We start from the raw sequence: 24,210 nt of genomic DNA, 5'->3' as shown, positions 1-24,210 counted from the left end.
ACTTACGATATATGACCAATGGATGATATACTTGGCATTTGGCACTTGTTCATTTATATCGTATCTATTCCAACCCCCATTACCCGTATTCATGTGCGACCATCTCATGAGAACATGAAACATAGCAGCCACTGCTCAATGATTCAAGTCTTACCCTTTTGCTTCGCCTTGAGCAGGTAATCCCCTCCCCTCCAGGCTTTGTAGACACCATACAACCCACTCACAGGCCAGAGATTCCACACAATATACCGGATAGATCCCGACCCCACCCGGCCTTTACCATCATCCTCAGACGCCGTAAGTCTGACCCGAACCTTTTGGTACAGATCCGGCAGATAAGACGCATGATATCTCTCCCTCAGCTGGTCGTATTTCTTCTTGTCGTATATAGACCAGAACTCGTCTTCGGTGTAGTATGCATGCGCATACAACCACTTCTTTCCGCCGAGTTCGCGAACTTTGCCCTCCAGCCGGCGATTCTGCGCGATGAATTCGGCGGTGTTGCTGTGGAAGGGAGACGGAGCCCACAGACCAAAGTTCATGAGGTACCCGTCGTCCTCTGGGTCGGTAGATGGCAGGGCTGCATTGCTCGAATCAGAACGTGACATCAGGCCCTCTGAATGCCGCAGGGGGCACAGCCAGATCGGGTATGCGCCAAAGTTCTGTTTCTGGCCCAGCCAGTCGATGAACTCGGCTGTCGCAGCGTATGGTACCCCACGTCTTGGATGATGTACCGCTTGGAGTGTCCGCTCTCGTGCAGAGCGTGGTACATCACCCGCGTATGCGTGAAATAGTCCAGAATGTAGCGTGTGATACGGTTGAATGGAACTAGGAAGTACGAATAGGCGTACCGGGCAACCCAGAACCCGCCCCGATCATAGCGGAAAAGGTAGTCCGTCAAGGGGATGTAGTCTTGTTTTCTTGAACATGAGATGGCACGTTTTTGTGCATGAAGATAAAACCACGGATCCCGAGCACCGGTGAAGCGTTGTGGTTTGACATTTGCGGGCAAAGAATCGGTCAGTCGTCCTGTACAAACGACAATCTGGTCTCTGGCGAAAACGATCCCGTCGAGGTAATCGATCTGCGGATCTGCAGCCGCAGTGCGGAAGATGTCTATGGCATGAGCCATGCACGACGAGGACTGGTACTTCAGCTCGACAAAAGGTTTGGCCTGCTGGCACTGTACCTCGAGCAATGTGACGACACCCAGAGTGCCGAATGCCGACGCAGCGCCCCAGAAGAGATCGGGGTCCGAGGTCTTCGACGCAATCCGTACCTCACCGTTCGGCAGGACTATCTCAATCCAATTTACAGTGGCGTCAAAGAAGCCATGTCGAAAAGAGCTGCTTTCGCCGGATGTCCCGGAAAATCCTCCCCCGACCGTGATACCAGGAAACTCCATCACGACAAGAGGGACCAGGCCAGCAGCCAGAGTGGCCTGGACAAGATTGTCCATGGAAACATTGGGTTCGACCAGCACTGTTTGAGCTTCGCAATCGGTGCGTATGACATGATTTAAATGTGCAGTGTTGATGGTGTTGTTGTGGTCATGCTGAGACTGCCGTGTACTGTTCGTCGAGCCATGATAGATGCGAAAAGGTTGTTGGCGACTGTGGAATTTTCTGACCTGACCTGCAATGGTGCCACGGCCTTGTTGTGATCCTCCATGTTGTGATGACTGGGGGCTTTGCAGGAATCGGCGGTTGTGACGTAGAGGAATAGAACCTTGTCCTAGCTTGTACCCACACCAACTAGGCTACCCAATTACTCCGTAGTGGCTCGACTAACGCAGGGCAAGTTAGCAACAGTCGCATTCCGCGGCGAATGATTGTTTCAGACATTGCGAAATTCATAAATATAATGATCTTCGAACGCAGGCGCAACACACATAGGATCATTTGACACTTTCGACAGAGGCTATCACATCGACCGCGCACCCTGTGCTCTGCAGCAAATCTCGCCGTGTTTCGGCCCGTTGCTAGGTGTTCCTCGTAGCCATCCTTATCAAAGTATTATTGAACTCCAACTGGGCGCGCACCGGACAGGTTCACGACTCTTCCGCCACCGCCGGCAGCAACGGCAGCAAACTGAGATGCCATCGGTGATGGGGGCTGCACCCATCCAGGCACAGTATCGTCTTCTCCTTCCCGTGCAGAGATAGTTTGCCAGACATTTGGAAAGCCTGTAGGCAAGGCACCACGAAGGCGTGCACCAGGAATCGCAAGCCGAGGATTCCTGTGCGTAAGGTATCCGCGCATGAGACCTTGAGTCAGGAGCGATGCAAGAATGGACTCGAGCTCGCGCATCATAGGTGTTGGCTTTTCTTGCCCTTGATCCAGACGGTGAGCGTACGGATCAAGCTCAAACTGACTGTAGTCTGCATCTATTTTGCCATCGATTAAGGCGCCAGTCGGATTGCCTTGCCAGTGACCCAGAGCATCAAAATAACCGTCCGGAGCAAGATAGTCCCCGTACTTGGATTGCAGGGTAGCCGCAGACTCCAGCTCACCAGCGTCCACGCCACTCACTCCGGTAAAGTCAGGATCCAATATCTTGAAGACGATCTGTGACCCGGAGCTATTGCTACCAGCCTTTGCGTCCTGCGCCCTGCTGGGTTGTACAGCCCCGATAGCTCCGAGGGATGCCTGGGTATGTTGCGATTGCAGCCATCGCACAGCCGTTTCCAGTTTGCTTAAGTAAAGATAGGGCGGTGGTCCGCGCTGGGATTGCCCTTGAGGGTCCCCATGGAAGCCAGCATGAATAAACACCTTACGTGCTAATGACCGCCATACTAGAATCTCACATCGATTCCGCAAAGGAAGCAGGATGCCTCGCTTTGCATACCATGCAGTCGTTGGCGAGTCCACCGCCAGATGCTCTCGGAAGGCAATGTAGTCCCCACGAACGATCAATTGGCAAATTGGAATGAATCGCTCAGCGAGTCCTTCGCATTCTGGTTTTTGCAAGAGTTGCAGTGAAGGGAAGCGGCCCATGATGATGTTGCATGGGATAAGGTACGTGAGAATCATGCGCTTCTGACTGACAGCCTGGCGGTGGCAATGGTCGTAGGCAGCTTGCAACGCGATCTGCGCAGGATAGAAGAGGTTGTTGGAGAACAAATATCGCCCGAGGTAGTAAAGATAAGTGACTCGCTGAGAGGCCGGGAAGTATTTCAGAGGCGGTGACTGCGCACTAATGCTGGCGAACATTTGTTCCGCGTTTCGCAGCTTGCTGCACTGTATGATTGTTTCAGTTGACGCGTAATTGATAACGATGAACCGTATGTCGAGGATAACCGCATACCTGAAAGAGTAGTTTCAAGCACAGATTGGCCATAAGATAGATGCCCACTCGCTTGCCCTCGGGCTTCCCATGAATCCCTGGCATGCCGCTACGATCGGTAAGGCACTTGATGAAGGCTTCACGGACAACGTTTGCAGACCGCTCCACAAGGGTGACTTTCTCGACGCTCTCTTCCTGGTTCGAACTACCCTCCTGCCTCAACAAGTGTGCAATCAATTCTGGCCGACGGTCTAGACCCATTGCTAACTTTGCAAGGACTTTGGACAAATAGAGGACGGTCGGTAGCACTATAACACCCATTTGACTGTCGCCGAGAGCGATGACGCATTGGCTGTTTGGTTCAAAAAGGTACGAATCAGTCATCGCGTCACGAAATCGGAAATATCGGTCAGAGGCTCGCTAGTGAACGAGGTCGAGACAAAAAGGCCGTGTAGGCGGAAAATAGACGGCCGCGACTTACTTGAGAAGTCCCTTGAGCAGGTTATATGTCTCGAGGAGGTTGTCGACGTTAACATCGCGAAGGAAGCTGAAATATAGCTTCATGAATGTAGGGAAAGCCGCCCACGAGCTAGCTCCTTTGGCACGCGGCACAACCTCTTCGCATCGCCGTAATAGGTTTGCTTCTTTTGGCGATCCACTGGGATACTGCTGCCGCAGCTCGTCCACCATCTGTCGGTACACGTCAGGGAGAGGAGGTTCGATCTGCAAGAAATCCTGGAGCTTGGCTCCATCGCGCTCTTTCACGAGATCAGCGATTCCTGCTAGGAAGCGATCCAACACAGGAGTGCCCTGGCCCGCCATATTTGGTAGTCGCGAGAAGCAGCAATCGGAGGAATAGTTCACGTCGGAAAGGTGGTTGATAAGTTCAAGTTGTTGGCGGTCATGGGGAGCTCTGTGGTCGAGGAGAGTGAATAAAAGTGAATAATTATGGATAAGAGCACATTATTATCACTATACAGAAAATAAATTGAGATCGTAAGCAGCGCAAAGCATGTGGTTGGACGTGTCTTCGTGGCAGAGACTTGACCACCGCGAAAGAAGCGGAAGAAGCTCCGAAAGTTTAAGCTCTTTGTGGCGGAGACCGCCAACCAATGCCTTTTGTGGTTAGTCATATATATATACTTGAAACCTCATATCTGTGTCAGGCACACCCACACCGCTTCTCGGTGTGGGTGTGCCACAGTGTAACTGTAAACCACAGCACAACTGTCATGTACTATTTATATGGCATCACCATATAAAAGGTACATACTCAGTACATACTCCCCAAGTCTAATATCTTGGGTATTCACTAGGGGCAACTATGTTTTAGATAGTAATTTTATATTTTAAGAGAGAATATCTTCTAATTAAAAGCCTTTTTCAAGAGTTTTAAATAAAAATTAGAGAGATAAGAATGCGCAAAGTTTCCCTCATATAAAACTTTTCCCAGTGTGGGTGTGCTTGACACAGATAATAGAACTTTGCACTCTTGGCATTTGCTCTGCTCTGGTAAGTTATCGTAATGCTAGTTATATATATATACATCAAACCTAGGAATAAGTTTTACATTCTTGGCATTTCCCTTGTTATATATATACACTTAGGATTAATGTGAAGACCAACTTTATATTCTGCCCTGTTGCCTTGCTCTACTCCTGTTCATTATTGGTCTGTTTTGTGACTACCTTCAGCTAGGCTGGCCGTAGGGAAGGAAAATCCCGTGGGAAATCCCTTCCCATTGGGAAATGGGTATCCCATATTAATTTCCCATCCCATTTTGGGATTCCCATGGGATTTCCCATTCTTATCTAGATGGGATGGGATCCCTAATCCTTTAGTAGGAATGGGATGGGAAATTAATATGGGATTCCCATATTAATTAGGGAATCCCATTTATTTAAGGGATAGGGAAATGGGAATCTCATTTATCTAAGGGATTGGGATGGGATTCCCACTACTGAGGGTAAAAAGGGAAGGGAACTAGCTATGGGACTCCCATGGGAATTCCCTTCCCTTCCCAACGGCCAGCCTACCTTCAGCAACCACACCCGATCAAAACTCCCTAGCTGCCTGGGAGCAACTTATTCTCTCGATCTCTTACCTAGATTAGTGACTACTGACTAGCGTTATGATAACTTACCAGAGCAGAGCAAATGCCAAGAGTGCAAGTTCTATTATGAGGTTTCAGGTATATATATATAATATACCAACAAGTTAGTTTTTTAAATTAGCTTTGACTTTGATTCTATAAAGGTCACTGTGTTCCCCCCTTCAAAATAATATTCAACTACTTCATCTGTATTAACTAACTGATAATAAGACTTTTTGGTTTCCTTTAACCCACACTAATCACTATGCACTTTATCAATTTGCTAATCCTTACTTTTTCAGCTTTGAGCTACTTTGCTCTTGATGTTGTTGCAGACTCTGGCTACAGAGACTCTTGCAGGGGTATTATGACTATTCATAATCCTAAGCTTCCTCGCCCTTGGCAAATTTGGGCCACTTGCAAAAAGGCTAATGGAGGAGAGTACATAAATTCCAGAATCAATATGGAATTATGTTTTGCCAACCCTTATCCAGGCAATAATATCATTGGCTGGTTCACGTAAGGTCTCTCCTTCACTATCTATAATTACATCTCTATACCTCTTTACTCCCTCTTCACCCAGTTACCTGCTTCTTCTTTTACTATATTTCTTAACTTGATCTCTCTTGCTAACATGTATCTACAGTGATACCAACCCTAGTGGTGTTAGCACTTACTGTAAGGACATGAATATATTGAACCAAACTATCCTCCATGCCACTTGTGAAGATATTTATGGAAACCGCTATGATGATTCAATTGAGACAAGTAAGTCTCTATATCAATCACCAGTACTAGTATGGCTATTGATAATAGTGAACAGATGATTGGATCTCAAATGATGATGGGACAATGAAATGTTTTGGTCACAATAAAGAATATTAGCAGTCTTTGGTATGTACTAGCATTAGCATACATGGGATCAAAATCATGCTATAACTGTCTTCTTCCTAAGACTTTTATGGAATATAACAGGGAAAATAAAGACTAACTACATATATATAGGGACGGTACTCTTGTTTTGAGAAACAACACCACTCTAAAGTTATCATCAACTGATACTACTACACCTATCCAGATCATGAATATCACCCTCTGTACCTCGGAAAGCTGGAGATGGGATAATTTAATCCGCTATATACGGCGTGACGGCTGCAGTAAATCCAAACAGCCTGGGTTATGTCCATGATAGGCAATCATAGAAGGCCAGATACCGATTGGAAAGACCAAGACTCCATCACACAATATACAATTTCGTAAATCATACAAGATCTTGTCATTGGATTACAATAATCGTTGTGCTCGAGACGCAGCAGTTCTAATTACAGCAGCGACTATTAGGCAGAGCACAGAAGGATAGGTAACGGTCAAGTGTATATTGGACTTTAAGATCCACAAAGATTCGTCCTCATGTCGCGCGGTTTTCGCAACAATTCTTGCATTCTGAAGTGGTTTTGGTTCATAGGACTACGTATATCCCTATTACAAGGATGGTAATCGATTCAGCTTAAGATAGCGAACGTAGGAGCCGAGTCTGGGCGTTTCAGAATCGAGCACAACATCTTGAAGACTACTCCGACATGCAAGGTCTCTCGTAGCTTCACCCGGAGGTATTTGCGTCGGGTTAGAACATGTCACACAGTTGATACAGCCGTCGACACTGAAGCCAAAGGGAAGCCACATCAGCGGCAATTGACAGGTGGCAGAGAATGCAAACGAGTATTTCGTCTGTTAGTGTTTGGAGAGGCACTTTTTTTTGGCTACGATGTTTACACTTTCGATCCGATCTGGGAATGCCTTGGGGGAAGCTTAAACTAAATATGCCTACCAATCACCTCCAGCGTTGGCGCTGGATCCAGAGATACAAAACAACCACCTTATCATCAAGCATATGGCGCTACGAGGCTTGCTACCTTACAGAATGATTTATAACCCACAGAGCATTGGGGTTTCGACCATAGACACAACCGTTTAAATCACATGTGTCTCCCTGGGCATAATTATGAAATATAGGGGTTTGATGCCTGCTCTTTCGAAGCGAGGCTCACCAAAGTCCTATTGCTTGCCAGATTTCCAGAATATCACCTCAGGACGTGCATTTCTGTAGTAAGAAACGAGCTTTGGGTCATTGAGCTGGCTGCTTAGGTGCTATGATGATATGGTGGTCTGGTGAATTGGGAACTCGTATAATGGCGAGTCGTCCGCTCTGTGCAGTGAGATAGACGTTCATTGTTTGCCTACCTCGGGTGAGTATCTTCGAAATGCTGTCAAACTTGGTAAAAATAACGCACCCATGCAATATCTTGCGAAATGATGATGCCGGCCTCGTAGGACGAGGACAATCACAGGGAAGCAGCAAACATTTCTTTCCCACGTCCACTTTCACATGAATGTGGTCCACCCATCTACGTCATGCTTGGACCACACCATCACCACCTTCAGGGCAGGCCAGGGCAGGACCTATCTCAGGTACAGTTGAAAAGAAGCCTGATTCCCTGCTTATTTTCCTTCTTGTAAACAATTCTTTCAACATTACCTCCACTTTTGATACTTTCTCTTATCTGAGGTTCCCCTTGCCATCGTTCAACTGGGCAATTAGGTATTGACCTTTGCTATCATTTGTCCGTCATACAGACAAGGTCGCAATATTCCTCCTAGGGGTCAACTGAGTGTTCATCTCCCATGGCTCAATCAAAATCCAAGTCCACAGTTGTGGACTTTCTCACACAACCTTTCTTCATGGTATTCAGTCTATTCTATATGCTGTTCCAGCGTATCCTCACCTTTGTTTTCTCTCCTGCGCCTCCGCCTCCAGCATCAACTGCCAATGGTCTTCCTAAGAAAAGAGTGGCTGTCATTGGTGCCGGCTTGACTGGCGTATCGTCTGCGGCGCACTGCATTGGCCATGGATTCGATGTGCAATTATTTGAAGCCCGTCCCAAAGATAAAGGCCTCGGAGGAATCTGGAGTGTACGTTGTTCTTGCCATGGACTTGATTCGAAATATACTAATGCAATCGCATTTAGCGCGTCAACTCTACCTCTTCCCTGCAGGTTCATAGTATAATGTACCGATTCCATCCGTCGGTGAAATACACTACCGCCTATCCCTCGCAACATGAAATTCGCGAGCAGATCATTGATTTGTGGAAACGCTACGGCCTCCAGAAGCGCACCGTTTTCGACACCCCAGTTACGTCCGTCAAACAGACAAAAGACGGAAAATGGATCATTAATGACAATGAGGAAGAGTATGGGCGCTTCGACGGCGTGATCGCATCTGTTGGCGTTTGCGGCGATCCAAAGATGCCGCCTCTTCCGGATCAAGGCCGCTTCAAAGGCAAGATTTTCCATTCTTCTGAGCTCGATGGGAAAGATGTCGAGGGCAAGAAGGTGCTCATCATTGGCGGTGGCGCCAGTGCCATTGAAGCGCTGGAATTTGCCGTCAAGTCCAAGGCGAGCGAGATTGACGTTCTGTCACGGTCCGATAAGTGGATTATCCCGCGCAACGTATTCGTGCAGTCGCTGCTAGCCTGCAACGTCTTTGGGCAGGAGACATTCTTGTCATGGATTCCGGAGTGGTTGCTACACAAGTTCTTCTATCGCGATCTCCAGGACATTGCTCCGTCGAGCGGTCTCTACACCGAAACTCCCATGGCCAACTCGGAGCTCTTTGACCAAATCCGCCAGGGTAAAGCACGCTGGCTACGCGGAGACATTGTCTCTCTTACGGAGGACGGTGTGATGTTTAATCATCGCTCACGGGGAGTCCCCAAGGATGGTCCCGGACACGAATCGGTTGTTCCCGGAGATGTGATCATCATGGCAACGGGCTTCAAGCGTCCATCGCTAAACTTCCTGCCGAACGATTGTTTCGAAGACCCATATGGCCCACCAAGCTGGTATCTTCAGGTTTTCCCTCCAAAGTATCCGAGCATCTGTGCCAACAACAGCACCTACATCAATGCCATCGGCACTGTGGGAAACATGCACATTGGTATCTACACGCGCTTCCTGCTGATGTTCCTGGTTGATCCTCTATCGCGGCCGACGGAAGGTCGGATGAAGACTTGGATCGACTTTACGCGGTTGATGAAACGGCTGGCTCCGACAGGCGCTTTTGACTTCTTCACTTACGCCGAATTGATCTATTGGTACATCTTCGTAATACTCGTCAACCCGTTCCGCTGGAAGTGGGCGCCGTTCGTGCTCTTTGGCATTGGCCGCACGCTTCCTCTGGAGGTAGTCAGGCAAGAAGAATCATTCCGAGAACAGTTGAGGAAGCAGCATTAGAATTCTCTGTGGGTTTCGATGGCAACATCCAGCAAAGCATAGCTCTTGAACTGGACGTTGCCCCGGAAGATGTTCCGTCACGATAGATATGACTTCTCTTTCTTTATTCTTATCCCAAATTCTGTTTGATATATACGTTAGACAGACTTATCAAGAATTGCAGTCACGTTTTCTATGTCAATATTTCCTTTTCATTTTAATCCCAACAAGCTTACGAGATAAATCAAGGATCGAAGCAGAGCCATGGAACCTCAAAAGATGTAAATACCTTCGCAATATTGATTGAAGGCTAACTAGTCTCATGACCGACGAGCCGTGATTATCAGCTCCAACATTTGTTTTAAGGTAACTCAAAACAGCCCATATTGTCCTAGCTATAATCCACGGTGTCCGCGGTCGATTACCCTTCGTCCCGTGGCATGTGAAGTGACTATTTCTTTCTACCAAACTTCTTCCTTACTGGATTTATAGCAATTCGTATTTCGAATAACATGGTTATCAACACCCTTGTCCTACAAGGAAATTTCTGCCCTATCTGAGCACATGTAAGGACTTGCATTCAGTAGGACTTTTGCCTTAGCCAAAAGGGACTCAGATTTACTGAAACGCCTCTCGGACTCAGATAGAATTGAGAGGTGTCCATAAGTCTGCAGAAGGCAGATATATGCAAGTTTGGGAGGAAAAGGAAACTCTAGTTCCTCGACGTATTTATAAAGCATATCAGGTAGTGAGAAGGTAATCTTGACGACAAGCTGACTTTCTGAATAATATTGATGCTCACAGGTGGAAACACAGGAGAGATCTCAAGGAGGTGATAACCAAACAATGCCAACACAACACTCCAGCCAAACTTGATGGCCTCCTCTGAGAGCTGCACCTCATTCTTTCTTAATCTCTGGTATCTTTCTCTCAATATTGTACACAAGGTTTCCCTTGCGCAACATCTTGTAGGGAATAACCCGTCTCTCCTCCAGCCACATGATAGGATAGAAGATGGCAACACCAAGTATACAGAAGAGAGTCGCAAAGGATTGAAAAGCAAGAACAAAGAGATGCCCGACATGGGGAACCACAAACTTGATCCATTCCGAGACTTGGTACAGATCTTCTTGCTTGGCGATGTAGTAGAGGGTATGATCGCCGTTCACCATAGAGGGCTTCTGGACTCCAGAATCCGTGGTGAGGTTGATGACCGTGGTGAGTTTGACTGGAGAGACGTGGAATGGGACCACCCATATTGAAAATATCTGTGATAGGGTAATATAGAGAGTGAGATGGCTTTCATCATAGGCTGTAGACCGTTAGCGCCCGGGAAGATCAGTGACTGAGCTATGAGCACTTGCCTATTGAATGAATCTGGTGCTCAATTCGAGGCGACATGATCTTGTACCATTGGAAGATCTTGATGATGGTCCAACGGCTGCCATCATAACACGGAACCCGGCAGAATGGATGTACAAAGGCTGCTGATGGTGTAAAGTATTTCTCTATCGTCTCCTGCTGAACTGATGGTGGTGACTCTATCAGCAGCTTGATAACAGTCGATATCTCTGACACTGCATTGTCACATTAGATCAGAATTGGCCACTGTTGTAGGATTTGGGCGCTAACCTGGGTTTTCCATCTTCCTAATTTCTTCCTTCGAAGTATGATGTTGCCCCTTGAAGTTGAACACAACTGAGGATAAAGTGAATGGTGGATGGGCTTCTGATAGATTAACTTGGCCCTGTTCCTGAGGCCGAAATGGCGATGATGTCATCCGCTTTCCGACGCATGTGAAAATGCAATTTGGACATGGTGACATTTCAGCATGTGTTTATCATTGCCAGACCTCATCTACATAATCATGTGTAAAGACCATTAAATGGCTTTGACCAATGATTAGTGCTGGAAAAGAGCTTGACGTATTCTTAAAAGATGCTCTGATTAGAATTCGCCCAGGCGGCAAAATATATAATCGATCAACTTTTGATGATATCGGTGAAATGCCAGTCGCCTCACATATAAAAAAAACTCCAGAACCATATCCATAATGCCGAAATATGTACATCTAAGCCCGTTTCCAGCTCTCAACCTTCTTCCGACGCTTTTCAAAGATCTGACCCACTGCCACGCCATCACTGCGTGGTCCATCGTCATTAAGTTTTCGCTTCCGACTCTTCTCCAGCGCGCTGCCGCTTCCTTTGGCACTACGCGTGAGCTTTGCGATCCGGTCTGCACCCTCGGTAAGACCTCTCCATTCTTCACCACCAAAAGTGCTCTCCTTGCCCTGACCGCGTCGCTTGGCTCTCTCCTTCTTGCTCTCCTTGGCCAATCGCACGAAGTTTGTTTCTTCATATGTAGCACGTTCGGCCTCGCGCTCTCTTTCCTTTCTGGTCTTCGAATGTCTTCCTCCTTGGACAATCGTGCTACCGATGCTGGGCTCTGCCATGGGGGCGGCCGACATTTCAGCGCTGACAAACTCGTCAATGACATTTGATCTGCGTGGACGGCGGTCCCGCTGCTCTTTGCGTTCGGTTGTGGGAAGTGCAGTTGGCATGATTCTCGGAGGCCGATAGATTCCGTCCCCTGACACGTTCTTGTCAGACTTCTGTTCTGTCTGAGCCTCCGACTTTATTCCCTTCGCGAAGGCAGAAATATTCGGACGGTAAGCCATCTCATCAATGCCCTCCTCCTCTTCGTCTTCTCCTTCACTATCGCTCTCACTGTCGCCGGAGCTCTCTTTTGAGGCGGATTCTTTGTTGCTACCGGATTTCGCATTCTTTGGCTTGCTCTTTGTCGTGGTCTGGGCACCGCGCTCGGCTCTGTCAGCGTCCTCTGCAGCCTTGATGACTTTGTCAACCTGGTACTTCAGTCGACCCTCCAGAGGCCGAACACCTCGGTCCAAATACACCCGGAGCTCGGTAAGTTTTTTGACGATTTCTTCGCGCAGTGACGTGTTTCCAATATCGACATCGTTGCTCTCATCTGCCTTCGACTCCGAAGAGGCTACCTCTCTCAACTGAAAAATGACAAGGAAAACAAGGTTCTGTAGATAAGATAGTAACAGGTCACTTTTGGTGTCAAGGAGCGATATGCCATCGTGGGGAGGTTCGATGGAGACGTCGGTTGGCGATTCTCGTTTTGATTTCGGAAGGGACGATCCGGCGCTCGACAAACAGCTGGTGAGGTTATCCAGTAACGTAGAAATATTCTCTAGGCCCGAAGGCTCCGTTTGAGCCGCCGCTGTCGCCATTGTAAAGTGGATGGTTATATAACCTGGGTCTTCTTTAGAGTGCGGTAAACGATCTTGAGGGAAATTTTTCGATCACCAAAATCTTATCGGCACGTGATGATTAGCCGGTTGTTTGGGAATCTGACAGCTATCACGTGTGCCAAGACCGCGGATTAGCTGGCCCTGCGGAAAGTCCAAGTAACAAAGCCCCGTAACCACTGCTTGTTATTCTTCCAACTTCCCTGAGAATTGTAATCTTTTCAGCCTGTTGGCCCCATCTATTGCCCACTCTCCCATACATGATCTTCTGAGCAGGCTCGTTGTCACCGTGCGCAAGTTGTTCGATCTATGGTTCAATCTGAGTACTTTACCTCTCTATGAGCCATCTTTATCCGCTTTAGGCTTCACCCGTTTATTCTAGACCGACACACCTGAGCTGATTGTCCCCTTTTTCCTCCGGAAACACCCAATATGCGGCTCGACAAACGGTTAACGATATCTACTCTTCTCCTGACAGCTCCTTCATTATCCGCCGCCTTTTACCTTCCTGGTGTAGCACCGACTTCGTACGATGAAGGCCAAGCTGTGCCGCTCTACGTCAACCATCTTACCCCAGGACTAGCTCAACAAGATGAGCAGCTGCATTCCGTCTTCGCCTACGACTACTATCATACTGCATTCCACTTTTGCCGTCCGAAAGATGGGCCGAAAGATGTTCGCGAGTCATTAGGTAGCATTCTTTTCGGTGATCGTATACAGACATCGCCGTTTGAGTTGTTCATGGGCAAGAATGAATCGTGCAAGGCTGTTTGTGGAGAAGTCAAGTTTGACTCGCGAAGCGCCAAATTTGTCAACAGAAGGATAGCTCAGGGCTATAATATCAACTGGTTGGTGGACGGGCTACCTGGTGCTCAGTTGAACCTGGACGCAGTGACCCAGTCCAAGTTCTACAGTCCCGGTTTTGCGCTCGGCACTCTGAATGATGATGGGCAGGCAATGCTGAATAGTCACTATGATATCGTCATTGACTATCACCGTGTAGGATTCGGGAGCAAGGACAAGTACCGGGTTGTTGGTGTGCTCGTTCAGCCGGCGTCCCGGCGTGATTCCAGAGTCCTTGAAGATGGAACAGTGGAGTGCGGCTCCGACGACGCCGGTGTGATTCTGAGCGAAGATGGCGAGACTCCAGTCACTTGGACGTATGGCGTGTACTGGCGGGAATCGCCCACTCCTTGGGCTACTCGATGGGATAAGTACTTGCACGTTTACGATCCAAAGATCCATTGGTTTTCACTCATCAACTCTGCCGTATTTGTGGTTTTCTTGGTCGGTATGGTGAGTATGATCCTTCTGAGGGCTCTCAAGAAAGACATCGCTCGTTACAACCGCCTGGACACGATCAATCTCGAAGATTTGGATGGCACGTCAGCTGCCCTTGAGGACGGAATCCAAGAGGATTCTGGCTGGAAGCTGGTTCATGGCGATGTATTCCGATGCCCCAAGTCTCCTTTGCTCCTGAGTGTGCTTGTCGGCAACGGGGCTCAACTTTTCATGATGACTGGTGTGACAGTTGGTAGGTTTACCTGATGTTCTCGTTGTGCGGAGGGAATGCTGATTCTGTCAAAGTCTTTGCACTTTTCGGTCTGCTTTCGCCATCCAACCGCGGTTTCTTGGCCACTGCCATCCTCCTCATTTACACCCTTTTTGGCTTCGTTGGAGGCTATGTCTCGACTCGCGTATACAAGTCATTCGGCGGCGAGGCTTGGAAGCGCAACATCATCCTGACTCCAGTTTTGATTCCTGGACTTATCTTTGGTACCTTTTTCTTGCTGAACCTGTTTGTCTGGGCCAAGGGTTCTAGTGGAGCCGTACCTTTCACGACGATGCTTGCCCTGGTCCTCATTTGGTTCGTCATCAGTGTGCCATTGAGTGTGGCAGGCAGCTGGCTTGGTTTCAAGCAACAAGTATGTCCTTCCTTGGCCTCTAACGAGCATCTGCTGACCGCATTTTCAGGCAATCGAAGGTGCAACGAAGACCAACCAAATTCCGAGGCAAGTTCCTCCAATGACTGGAAGCCTTCGGACAATTCCCTCTTTGCTACTTACGGGCATCTTGCCGTTTGGCGCTATCTTTGTGGAGCTGTACTTCATCATGACTTCCTTGTGGACGAACAAGATTTACTACATGTTCGGATTCCTCTTCCTCTGTTATGGACTAATGATCATGACCACTGCGGCGACCACGGTCCTGTTGGTTTACTTTTTGTTGTGCGCTGAAAACTACCGGTGGCATTGGAGGGCTTTCGCTGGAGCCGGAATGACGGGCTTCTATGTTTTCATCAATGCCTTTATTTTCTGGATCACTCGAGTGAGCTTCGGTGGACTCACAGGGGCAGTCCTCTATGTGGGCTACTCTGCCTTGATTGGTTTCCTGGTCTTCATCTTAACGGGTATGTTTTTGGTCCATGAACCAGCCTGGATGACTGTGAGGTGGTCTCTAATTTATTCTGCACAGGTTCCATTGGGTTCTTCGCCAGCTGGGCGTTTGTACAACGCATCTACGGCTCGATCAAGGTCGACTAAACTTTGGACGTTATTATGTTATTCGAAGTAATTCGCGCTTCCTATTGATCAATCAGCCCGACTTGCATTTGTTCTCGGTCTTCGAACGAGCGATCCCCGGCACTTTGTACATATCTTTGGGTCAGCTTTAAGCTACTTATTCACCGAGGCAATGGCGGAGGAACGACGAAGGGGCGTTGATGCGATTATTGATTTGACTCGAGATGAGCAGGCGATGTACGATAACGAAAAATGTAGATATATCTTATAGACTGTTCAAGCCGCACAGGGTCTAAGCTTGGAGGGGATTCATTCTCCGCAACATGATGTTATTAATAGAACGTCAATCCAATCAGGAGGTACAGTCGATAGGAAAACCATCAAGACCCGAGTTCGAGAATCAGAACTAGAATAATAGATATCTTCCGATGATAAAAATATCCTGCTTGAATAATCCATGATGCATACCTAGTGGAGGTCATCTGCGCGCCAAGCCGACGACCTGTTCTGGACCGATGGACTGCCCGGCTTGACGGCTTGACTGACTCCATCACAATGATCGGAAAGACTTACGACCAGTTACGACACTACGACAGTCTGTTTCTCCAACTGGAACCCTAACCATTTAACTTTCAAGTTTACTGCACAAGGTTTTTGTTCCTATATCATCCGTTATCAGCCTCTCTGTCAGTTGTCTGTACTCAGCTCTCACCCTCTCTCGGCCAAGCAGCACACGATCTTATCAAAGCGAACCTCGTTTTACCCCGCGTCTTCCGTGATTCCGTCTTTTACCGCCATCGCATAAGATTTTCGAGCGCTGAACCTTGCTTGCCCGAGTAAAGGCCAAGAGCTACTTTGTATATCTTGACTGTGTGTGGGAAGTCTGATTGATCATGGGTAAATCGTGAGTACTGCGCTTGTTTGTCGTTCCGCGCATCAGGGGAGTGGTGAAACGGGGTTACAACCCGCCAGCTACGGACTTTGTTTTTCCCCACGGGGAGTCGAAGACTATATGGTTTTAGAAACCAGGGCCTGTCGGCTCGATGGACCTACATTAATGTTTCTGCTTGATTTTCCTCATAGCTGGGGAAACCTCTCCGCTTAGGGATATAAGCTAACGACAACTGGCCACATAGACAGTCGAAACTCTCCCCCTCCCAGCTCGAAGAGCTCCAGAGGGCAACGCATTTCGATAAAAAAGAGTTGCAACAATGGTATAAAGGTGTGTGAAGAGTGAGCAGCGGCGATCCCAAGCCGGAGGAGATTCAAGTACGCTGACTGTGGCATGGCGGGGTAGGTTTCTTGAAGGACTGCCCCTCAGGGACCCTGACAAAGGAGGAATTCCAGAAGATCTACCAACAATTCTTTCCATTTGGCGATCCTTCCTCGTTTGCAAATTATGTATTTCGAGTGTTCGACTCGGATAATAGCGGCATGATCGATTTCAAGGAGTTTATCTGTGCGTTGTCAGTGACCTCGCGGGGTAAGATGGAGGACAAGCTGGACTGGGCATTCCAATTATACGACATCGATGGTGATGGAAAGATCACCTACGACGAGATGCTGGCTATTGTTGAGGCGATTTACAAAATGGTGCGGTCTCCCAGTGACTGGCTCTCTCGCGGACAGACTCCAGCTAACGAGCGAGTACAGGTCGGCTCCATGGTCAAGTTGCCCGAGGACGAAGACACACCAGAGAAACGGGTCAAGAAGATCTTCCGCATGATGGACAAGGATGAGAATGGTAGCCTGGATATGGAGGAATTCAAGGAGGGCAGCAAACGCGACGAGACCATTGTCAGCGCCTTGTCCCTCTACGATGGACTGGTATAAGCGCGTGCGGACGACGTGTCCCTCCAGCACCTTGTGTCGTGCATCCTCTTACCTTTGGCGAATGCGGCGCAAATTCGAGGTTCTCCTCATTGACCATGTCTCACTCCATCTACTTTTTATCTTCTCGGTCTTCTGGTATTTGTTGCTTATATCTTTTAGGATTCCCACAGCCCGTGATCATTTACTTGCGCCTGCCCACGTACTCTTTATAAGGGCTCGGTAGACAAGACTTCAGCTTTCTTGTAACTTTTTCTTTCTTCCTTGCTTCTGCTCTGCTGTACATGAAAAAACAACAAAAAGACAAATCACGGTGGTTGTACCTCTCTTCTTTCGGTTTGCTTTCTACATCTTCCTTTCTGTGGTTGGATCATGCATCTTCCCCGAAACAAGGGCAGATTTCATGTGAGAATTCTTCGTTTCATGTACAGGATTTTAGCAGAGGCCACTGGAGTCTTCGTTGGCCTCTCCACTGTGTTTTGACACTTATATTTATTGCTGTGGATGTCGTTTGTGCTTTTAGCGTGTGAGCCTAGAATTAGTGCACTACATGCTCTTGAAGCGGAGACAATCGAGTGTACTCCGTACTCCGTATACAGCCGATTCATCCTAAGTTTTAGTTTTATGATTGCAACAATAATTCCGACTCAAATAGTGGCCTTGAGCAATGCATTTGCGAGTTTGTTTGCCTTGATCGTCTCATTTTAGTAACCTCTTCCGGCGAAGTCGCTTGGCTGCGAGTTGACCACTCGTGTCTCATTTATGGCCGTCTCCACCGCTCCTAAAAGGCGCTCTAGCCTGTTTCTTCCTGTTCCTCCTTAGAGTGTTGGACATTTTGGACCACACTGGCACACTGGCACCCCCCGTACGACCCTCCCAAGACCGACAATCAAGCATTCGCGCAGAGCAGCTCCTCAATGCCGAGTGTTCCGAATACGAAGCCTGCGGAAATTCGTTTGATGTCCTGGTGACGAGCATGGCCACGGTGCCACATGCCTGTCATAACTGTATCGATGCTCGAGCCCAGGTTAGTCCGTCCTTGTCAGCTTAGGCTCAATTCCAACCACTGCCTTATGACTTTGATTATTATGTGTGTTCTTGTGCATTCTTGTACACTTCTGCCTATCATGTCTCCCCCATGACCCTTGCTGTTCACAGCTTGATCGGGCGCTGCTACTCCCATGTTGAGTTGTCCAGGTTCATGCAATACTCGATGATCCTCATCTTCTGGAAGCTACTTTTAAGGTCACTGGCTTGAATTTGTTCTAATCCCGCTCCAGTGCGCCGGTCAATCACCGTGCTCGCGCTGCAGAGACCTCAATCTCCTTTGTACCGGTCATGCGACCACGCTGGAGTTTCACGATGAACTGCCAGCCTTGCAGAGACGGCACTGGTTGACATCCTCGTCCTCGTCGTCGCTCCACCCTCGCAACAAACCCAAGGGCCTCACCAACGCCATCTCTCGTGTCTCCAATGCGAAGGAAACGAACTCTTATCCTCCGATCGACGAGCTCGCATCGCGCTCATTGACCGCAGTGGCCGCCTCCTCCCAGCAGACCGAAGTCTTCACCAACTACGTGCTCACTGCGTTCCCCTGCTACTTCAGATGTACCGTGAACCGCACCCCGGTAACTTGGGTTGACTATGTCCACAGCCGGCGCGGATCGATGAACACACCCTTCGACTGGGCACTCCGCGCCTGCACCACCGCATACATTGGCGCTCTGCACAACGACGCGCTGTACACGGATGCCGCAAGGGCGATGTACACACGGTCTCTCCGTGGCCTAGCAGCTATGCTATCGAACGTCTCGAAAGCCACATCCGATGAGGCGCTGGCCACCGCAATTAGCTTGGCCTGCTTCGAGGTACAAAACTGCACAAACCCCGACGCGTGGCTGCGACATGCTGCGGGGATCAAGACGATCATGCGACTGCGCGGTCCGCAGGCCCACCTCCACGGATTCGGGCGGGCCATGTACATCGTCTACCGGAACCTGATGGTGACAGCTGCTCTGCTGTCAGGCGAGGAATGTCTTCTCCAGGAACCGGAATGGCAGGACCTGAACAGGCAGATTGCCGCCGACAACGCGCGACTACCCGACTCGTCCGCTTACATCGACGTCGCGGAACGCGGTTTCATCGAGATCTCCAAGGTCCCCGGGTACGTGAAACGGGTCCGGGAGGTGCTCGCCCTGCCACCGAAAAGGAGAGCTCCGCTACAATCTGCCCTGCTGCGGGATGTTCAGGCCGCGCGGGCCGCACTGCGCGGCATCCACACCGAGTTCGGCGTCGCCGTATCGATGGTTCGAGCCGGGCAGAACGAGCAGCAGCGGTTCGTCGGCCCGCTCCCCTACGTTTTCTTAGATGGCTACTCCGGCCTCTATGTCCGGGGCATTCGCTCCGCGCTAGTCATCCTCAACAACTTAATTCTCTCTATGGATGAGAAACAGCGCGCGGCTATCGAGTCGGAAAACCGCACCCTGTCTGATGGAATGCCTGATCGTGTCTCCGAACCGCAAAGCGAAGAGTACGAATCGCCCCTTACACCGCCCAAATCGCCTGGCAAGTCGCGCAAGCCGGCTCTGGTCGTACGGTCTTTGATCTCCCCTCAGACCCGTGAGCCGCCAACATCGGACATGATGGATCGGCTTGTGACGACCATGGGCATGGACGGCGTGAGAGTCACTCTAGTGGAATAGACACCGTCGTTTCGTCTTCGTCTTGCAAGTTTGGCAAGTTTGATCTTATTGATACCCATTTTGTTCATTCACCTTTCTGTTTATATATATCATACATGACATGGCATTTGTTGCGTTCCATATTGGTATAAACTTCAGCTTAGATACTAAACTTATATAAGTCTGAGACACATCGCGATTGTGATACGCGGAATTGACTCCTCGCGCAGTAATGACGTCTACTGTGACCATATCTTCTATTGACATCCGGTGAAATTCTTCTACTTACTATGTATTCATCTTCAAACCGTCCCTTCCCTCTCCCGAGATGTATTCTATCGGTCTGGTATACAAGGGTATCAGGAGAACCGGAGGCCTCTCGCATAGGCTCGCCGGCGGCTCGGAATCTAGGTGTAACCAGCGATGCAAGGACGAGACGGAACAGACTTCGTCATCGGCCAAATCACAGAGATAGGAGAGCAGAACAAGTGGCAGGATATCTAGACACCAAGAAGATGATAAGAACGGCTTCTCAACAAAGGCTGCTGGATTGGTTGCACAAAACGAAAAAGGAAAAAGACAATCAGATATGTTCGGAGGAAGGGTAGAACAAACAGCAAAAGAGAAATCGTGGATCATCGTCGATCGAAAAACCAGCTCGTGCGCTTTCCGCTCTCCTGCGACTGGACTCCTGCGACCGGAGCACTGCTCTCGGGCCCTCCACCACCACCGCCTCGGAGCGGCTTCGCGATTCTCGAGCCGCCAAAACTGAAACCACCGCTGCCATCCATAGACGGAAGACCCCTAGTCGAACCCTGCTTCGCAGCCTCCAGTCTCTCTTTAACAGCAGTGAGTTGAGCCTCAAACCTGTAGGGGAGAATATGACATTAGCCAACCGTATCTTGCCCACGGCCGAGCAATTCCGTAGGGGAAGACTTACCGATGATTCGCCTGAGTAAGTTTCTCTTGGCTCTCTTGCAGGAGACCTTCAAGACTCGCAATCCGTTCGTTTCTGGCAATCAGCTTCCTCTCCGCAATGGCAACCTCCTTCTTCAGGCTGCTGTTCTGTTCCACCAGCTGCCGCTGTACATGAGTCAGTTGCTCCAGGTTGCGTTCCAAGAAAGCCATCTTCTTCTGCTGGGCACGGTTGTTAGAGGAGCGCAGCACGTTGTTATATTGTTCTCGAGCGTCGTCCAGCGAGATCTCAAGCTCCACCACCCGCTCGCAACGGTTCTGCAGGTCGCGCATCAGGGACTTCTTCATCGCATCGAACTCGGCGATCTGCTGCTGCAGGTTCTTGCCGGTGGCGCCATTAGTGGACGCCTTAGACTGGGAATCTGCAAGGGACTGCCGCAGCTTGGCCAGCTCCTCGTCCTTGCGTGCAATCTCGCTGCGGAGTTCAGCCGCTGCCTGCATCTCGGTCTCCTTGCGGGTCACGTAAATCTTTTCCAACCGCTCGCGGATCTCTTCGGCATCGGCTTCGCCCAGGTTGCGCTCCAGAAGGCTCTCATAGTCCCGCTCGAGATCAGCCAGCTTCTGCTCCAACTCCACTCTGTGGCTGTCCTGCAGCTCGCTCAATTCACCCCGATCATTCATGGTAAGCTCAGCCTGCCGAATGAATCCTTGAGTCTCGACCAGGCTGGTCCGTAACTCCAGGAGGTCGTCAGGGGCAATTGGCTCGCCAGCCTCGCTGATCTTGTGCAATGCATCCACCCGCTGTATAAGATCCTGGAGTTTTCGCTCGTTGTCTGAGAAAACGTCGCCTCCCAGGTCGAAACCAGCCATCATCTTCGCCATCTTCTCCGCCTTCTTCTTCTCCTTCTCATCGAGTGCCGCACTGGTCTCCTTAGCCTTCATTCGCACGTCCAGGAGTTGCTGCTTGACATCGTCCAGCTCCGCGGTCAGCTCAGCATTAGCTTCCCGGAGGCTGTCCATTGTAATCGAGGCTTCCTTGCCCTCGTAGGAAACCTTCTCCAGCTGCATCCGAAGCTCGTTGACCTCAGTGCTGAGTTTCTCATTGTCCTTGCCAGAGCGTGTTGAGTTCTCCTTGAGGTTCTTGAGTTCCTCGCGAGCTTCGCGCAAGCTCCTCTCCACATTCGCAATGTGGGATTCTCTCTCGGCGATTTGATCCTGGAGCTCATTCTCTCGCCGCAGGAATTCCTCCCGTTCATCCTTCTCGAGCACGAGGCTGGGGGTGCTAGATCGGTCGCCGAATCTTGAATCGGGTCGTGGTGTCTCTGATCGGGGTGTGTCTTGCAATCGAGAAGGCGTGCCAGGTCGCGTAACACTTGCACGAGCTTCAGCTTTGGCCGCGCTGACGGCTTCTGAGCCCCTGGCTGGTGTCCAACGGTCCTTGGGAACAGTTTCGCCGCTTCTCCACACTTGAACTTCGCTCTCCAAGGCTGAAATGTAGGTTTCGAAGTTGGTGACCTGGGTCTGCGCTTTGCGAAGTAGTTGTTTCAGTTCAGCTGGACTTAACTCAGCATTGACCTTCGCCTTGTTCTTAATCGCCTTGGCGCGCACACCAAATCGCAGCGTTGAGATCGTTTCCGCATCGTTGTAGCTACTGGGAGAGCAATTGATAATCAAAGTCGTCCTAGAGTTACCACCCAAACTCTCCTGTAGAATTCGAGTGAGCTTTGAGTCCCGGTAAGGGATGTGCGTCGATTTGCCATCTGTCAGCGCGTTGATAACCATACCAAGAGCACTCAAACTCTTGTTAATCTTCTTGGCCTCCTCAAGGGTTTGGCCACTGGCGCCAGTCTTGCCGACTTTTTCACTACCTGCGAGATCCACCAGGAAAAGCTGGCCGCTCTTTGCGGAACCCGTCTCTAGATTCTTCTGGGTGACAGTGACGACGAAGATGGAATGGGACCGAGACGATTCTTGATTCATGTTGGTCGCGGCCACCGCTCTTGCTGCACCACCGCGTCGCATCACCTCGTAGACTTCCTGCACACTGGAGACATAGACCTCGAGCAGACCTTTGACGTAGACACCTCGCGACTTCTCTTCGTGGACAGGGAGGTTATCATTCTGTGGCACCAGGAGATCACGGATCCGTTCCATGTAAATTTCCATATAGCTGACTCGGACCGTATATTCGATGTTGCTCGGGCTGGTGAGAATGCTTGCGAAGATCTGCTCAACAATACGCGGAATGATACCCTTGCCTTCCGGGTCGTCGATATCGGAACCCATCATTGTATAAGACTTTCCAGCACCTGTTTGACCATAAGCAAAGACCGTACCGTTGTAACCGTTCAAAATATCGTCGACTGTAGGGCGGATCGAGTAGTCGAAAATGTCCGTTTGTCTCGAGTCCATGGGGAAAACTCGATCGAAGGTAAAGGCTCCTGTGCCTTCCCTGGACTATCGCTGGTCAATATCTCCAAGCGCCACCGAACCTTGCCTTTCCTCAGCCTCGACAGGAGACTCACGTTGATGGAACATGACTGCTCATTTTCAAACTCAACAATCGGTTCTCCTCCAGACGCTAATTCAACTTTGTTCTGCGGTCGGAATCTCGCAACGACTATGCAGCACCGGTGAGTATCTTCGAACATATGTATTCGGACGGAGCATACAAACCCTTGATGGTGTTGGAGCCGGGCCCAGATGATCTGTCATGCCAGGCTATCATCAGTCTTCTCCGCACTGTTTCAATCGGCAGTTGATAGAATACTCACGCCATGTTTGCTCCGACTCGGACCTCAAGAACCACCAGAAAGAGAACCTAGAGGTGAGGGAAAGCCCCGAGCGGAGGCGGGTTAATTTCTAGGGTTTCGTTCAGAGCCGGATTTCGATCTGTTGGCCAGCTGCGTAGAGTTGGTGGGATGTTTGGGTCAGGGGTCCACGTGCGAGACGGCAGCCAGGAACACGCGATGTCCCTCACCCCAAAACAGTGACAGAAGGATGGGTCGAGGAAAGCAAGTCCGCACGCACACACCACCGCGAGCTTGTGACGTGGGTTAGGACTCACTGCTGATCGAGCAACGAAGAGCAGCGTGAGGATCAATATGTATCTAGAGTCGCAGGAATGCTTCGACACGAGCCGTTTGAGGATGTGGCTTGGCGCCGGCCTAAGAACGTTAGAGAAACACTCGTCCCGCATCACCACCACAACTTGCTCAACGCTTTTCTTCCAACTATATCTATCTATAGCTACAAGTGCCTGTACGGAGAGAAGAATATCTACGCTCACTTTAAGACGGAAGAGCAGGCCGCAGAATCTGAGGACTTTAAAGAACAAGAA

The 24,210-nt window shown here is 49.6% G+C and overlaps 9 protein-coding genes across 9 annotated transcripts; 4 read left to right on the top strand and 5 right to left on the bottom strand.

Moving 5' to 3' along the window:
- Nucleotides 1–143: 143 nt before the first annotated feature.
- Nucleotides 144–1,671, bottom strand: Aspvir_010122 (FAD-binding oxidoreductase; the record flags this gene model as incomplete). Its single annotated transcript, XM_043273255.1, has 3 exons — nucleotides 144–828; nucleotides 852–1,571; nucleotides 1,631–1,671. 3 exons carry the CDS (start codon nucleotides 1,669–1,671, stop codon nucleotides 144–146), a joined length of 1,446 nt encoding a protein of 481 aa, XP_043129190.1.
- A 344-nt stretch (nucleotides 1,672–2,015) lies between these two features.
- On the bottom strand, nucleotides 2,016–4,107 carry Aspvir_010121 (uncharacterized protein; the record flags this gene model as incomplete). Its single annotated transcript, XM_043273254.1, has 3 exons — nucleotides 2,016–3,239; nucleotides 3,307–3,637; nucleotides 3,767–4,107. 3 exons carry the CDS (start codon nucleotides 4,105–4,107, stop codon nucleotides 2,016–2,018), a joined length of 1,896 nt encoding a protein of 631 aa, XP_043129189.1.
- A 3,952-nt stretch (nucleotides 4,108–8,059) lies between these two features.
- On the top strand, nucleotides 8,060–9,669 carry Aspvir_010120 (flavin-containing monooxygenase; the record flags this gene model as incomplete). The annotated part of the gene is made up of 2 exons (XM_043273253.1): nucleotides 8,060–8,347; nucleotides 8,404–9,669. The coding sequence occupies 2 exons, from the start codon at nucleotides 8,060–8,062 to the stop codon at nucleotides 9,667–9,669; spliced, it is 1,554 nt and encodes a 517-aa protein (XP_043129188.1).
- An 878-nt stretch (nucleotides 9,670–10,547) lies between these two features.
- Nucleotides 10,548–11,096, bottom strand: Aspvir_010119 (uncharacterized protein; the record flags this gene model as incomplete). Its single annotated transcript, XM_043273252.1, has 2 exons — nucleotides 10,548–10,960; nucleotides 11,060–11,096. The coding sequence occupies 2 exons, from the start codon at nucleotides 11,094–11,096 to the stop codon at nucleotides 10,548–10,550; spliced, it is 450 nt and encodes a 149-aa protein (XP_043129187.1).
- Nucleotides 11,097–11,719: 623 nt separating this feature from the next.
- lcp5 (small subunit rRNA maturation protein LCP5) lies at nucleotides 11,720–12,904 on the bottom strand (the record flags this gene model as incomplete). Its single annotated transcript, XM_043273251.1, has 1 exon — nucleotides 11,720–12,904. One exon carries the CDS (start codon nucleotides 12,902–12,904, stop codon nucleotides 11,720–11,722), a length of 1,185 nt encoding a protein of 394 aa, XP_043129186.1.
- Nucleotides 12,905–13,354: 450 nt separating this feature from the next.
- On the top strand, nucleotides 13,355–15,465 carry Aspvir_010117 (transmembrane 9 family protein; the record flags this gene model as incomplete). Its single annotated transcript, XM_043273250.1, has 4 exons — nucleotides 13,355–14,456; nucleotides 14,510–14,847; nucleotides 14,897–15,332; nucleotides 15,398–15,465. The coding sequence occupies 4 exons, from the start codon at nucleotides 13,355–13,357 to the stop codon at nucleotides 15,463–15,465; spliced, it is 1,944 nt and encodes a 647-aa protein (XP_043129185.1).
- An 872-nt stretch (nucleotides 15,466–16,337) lies between these two features.
- Aspvir_010116 (neuronal calcium sensor 1) lies at nucleotides 16,338–17,277 on the top strand (the record flags this gene model as incomplete). The annotated part of the gene is made up of 3 exons (XM_043273249.1): nucleotides 16,338–16,348; nucleotides 16,581–16,666; nucleotides 16,742–17,277. 3 exons carry the CDS (start codon nucleotides 16,338–16,340, stop codon nucleotides 17,275–17,277), a joined length of 633 nt encoding a protein of 210 aa, XP_043129184.1.
- A 973-nt stretch (nucleotides 17,278–18,250) lies between these two features.
- Aspvir_010115 (uncharacterized protein) lies at nucleotides 18,251–19,976 on the top strand (the record flags this gene model as incomplete). The annotated part of the gene is made up of 2 exons (XM_043273248.1): nucleotides 18,251–18,301; nucleotides 18,555–19,976. The coding sequence occupies 2 exons, from the start codon at nucleotides 18,251–18,253 to the stop codon at nucleotides 19,974–19,976; spliced, it is 1,473 nt and encodes a 490-aa protein (XP_043129183.1).
- Nucleotides 19,977–20,590: 614 nt separating this feature from the next.
- Nucleotides 20,591–23,649, bottom strand: Aspvir_010114 (putative kinesin family protein (KinA); the record flags this gene model as incomplete). Its single annotated transcript, XM_043273247.1, has 5 exons — nucleotides 20,591–20,822; nucleotides 20,896–23,327; nucleotides 23,396–23,490; nucleotides 23,547–23,578; nucleotides 23,645–23,649. 5 exons carry the CDS (start codon nucleotides 23,647–23,649, stop codon nucleotides 20,591–20,593), a joined length of 2,796 nt encoding a protein of 931 aa, XP_043129182.1.
- Nucleotides 23,650–24,210: the final 561 nt, after the last annotated feature.

Source organism: Aspergillus viridinutans, assembly GCF_018404265.1.
Source record: "Aspergillus viridinutans IFM 47045 DNA, scaffold_9, whole genome shotgun sequence".
In the NCBI taxonomy this organism is placed as follows: Eukaryota; Fungi; Ascomycota; class Eurotiomycetes; order Eurotiales; family Aspergillaceae; genus Aspergillus; species Aspergillus viridinutans.
The sequence above is the reverse complement of the archived record's forward strand: the minus strand, read 5'-3'. Positions and strand labels throughout refer to the sequence as shown.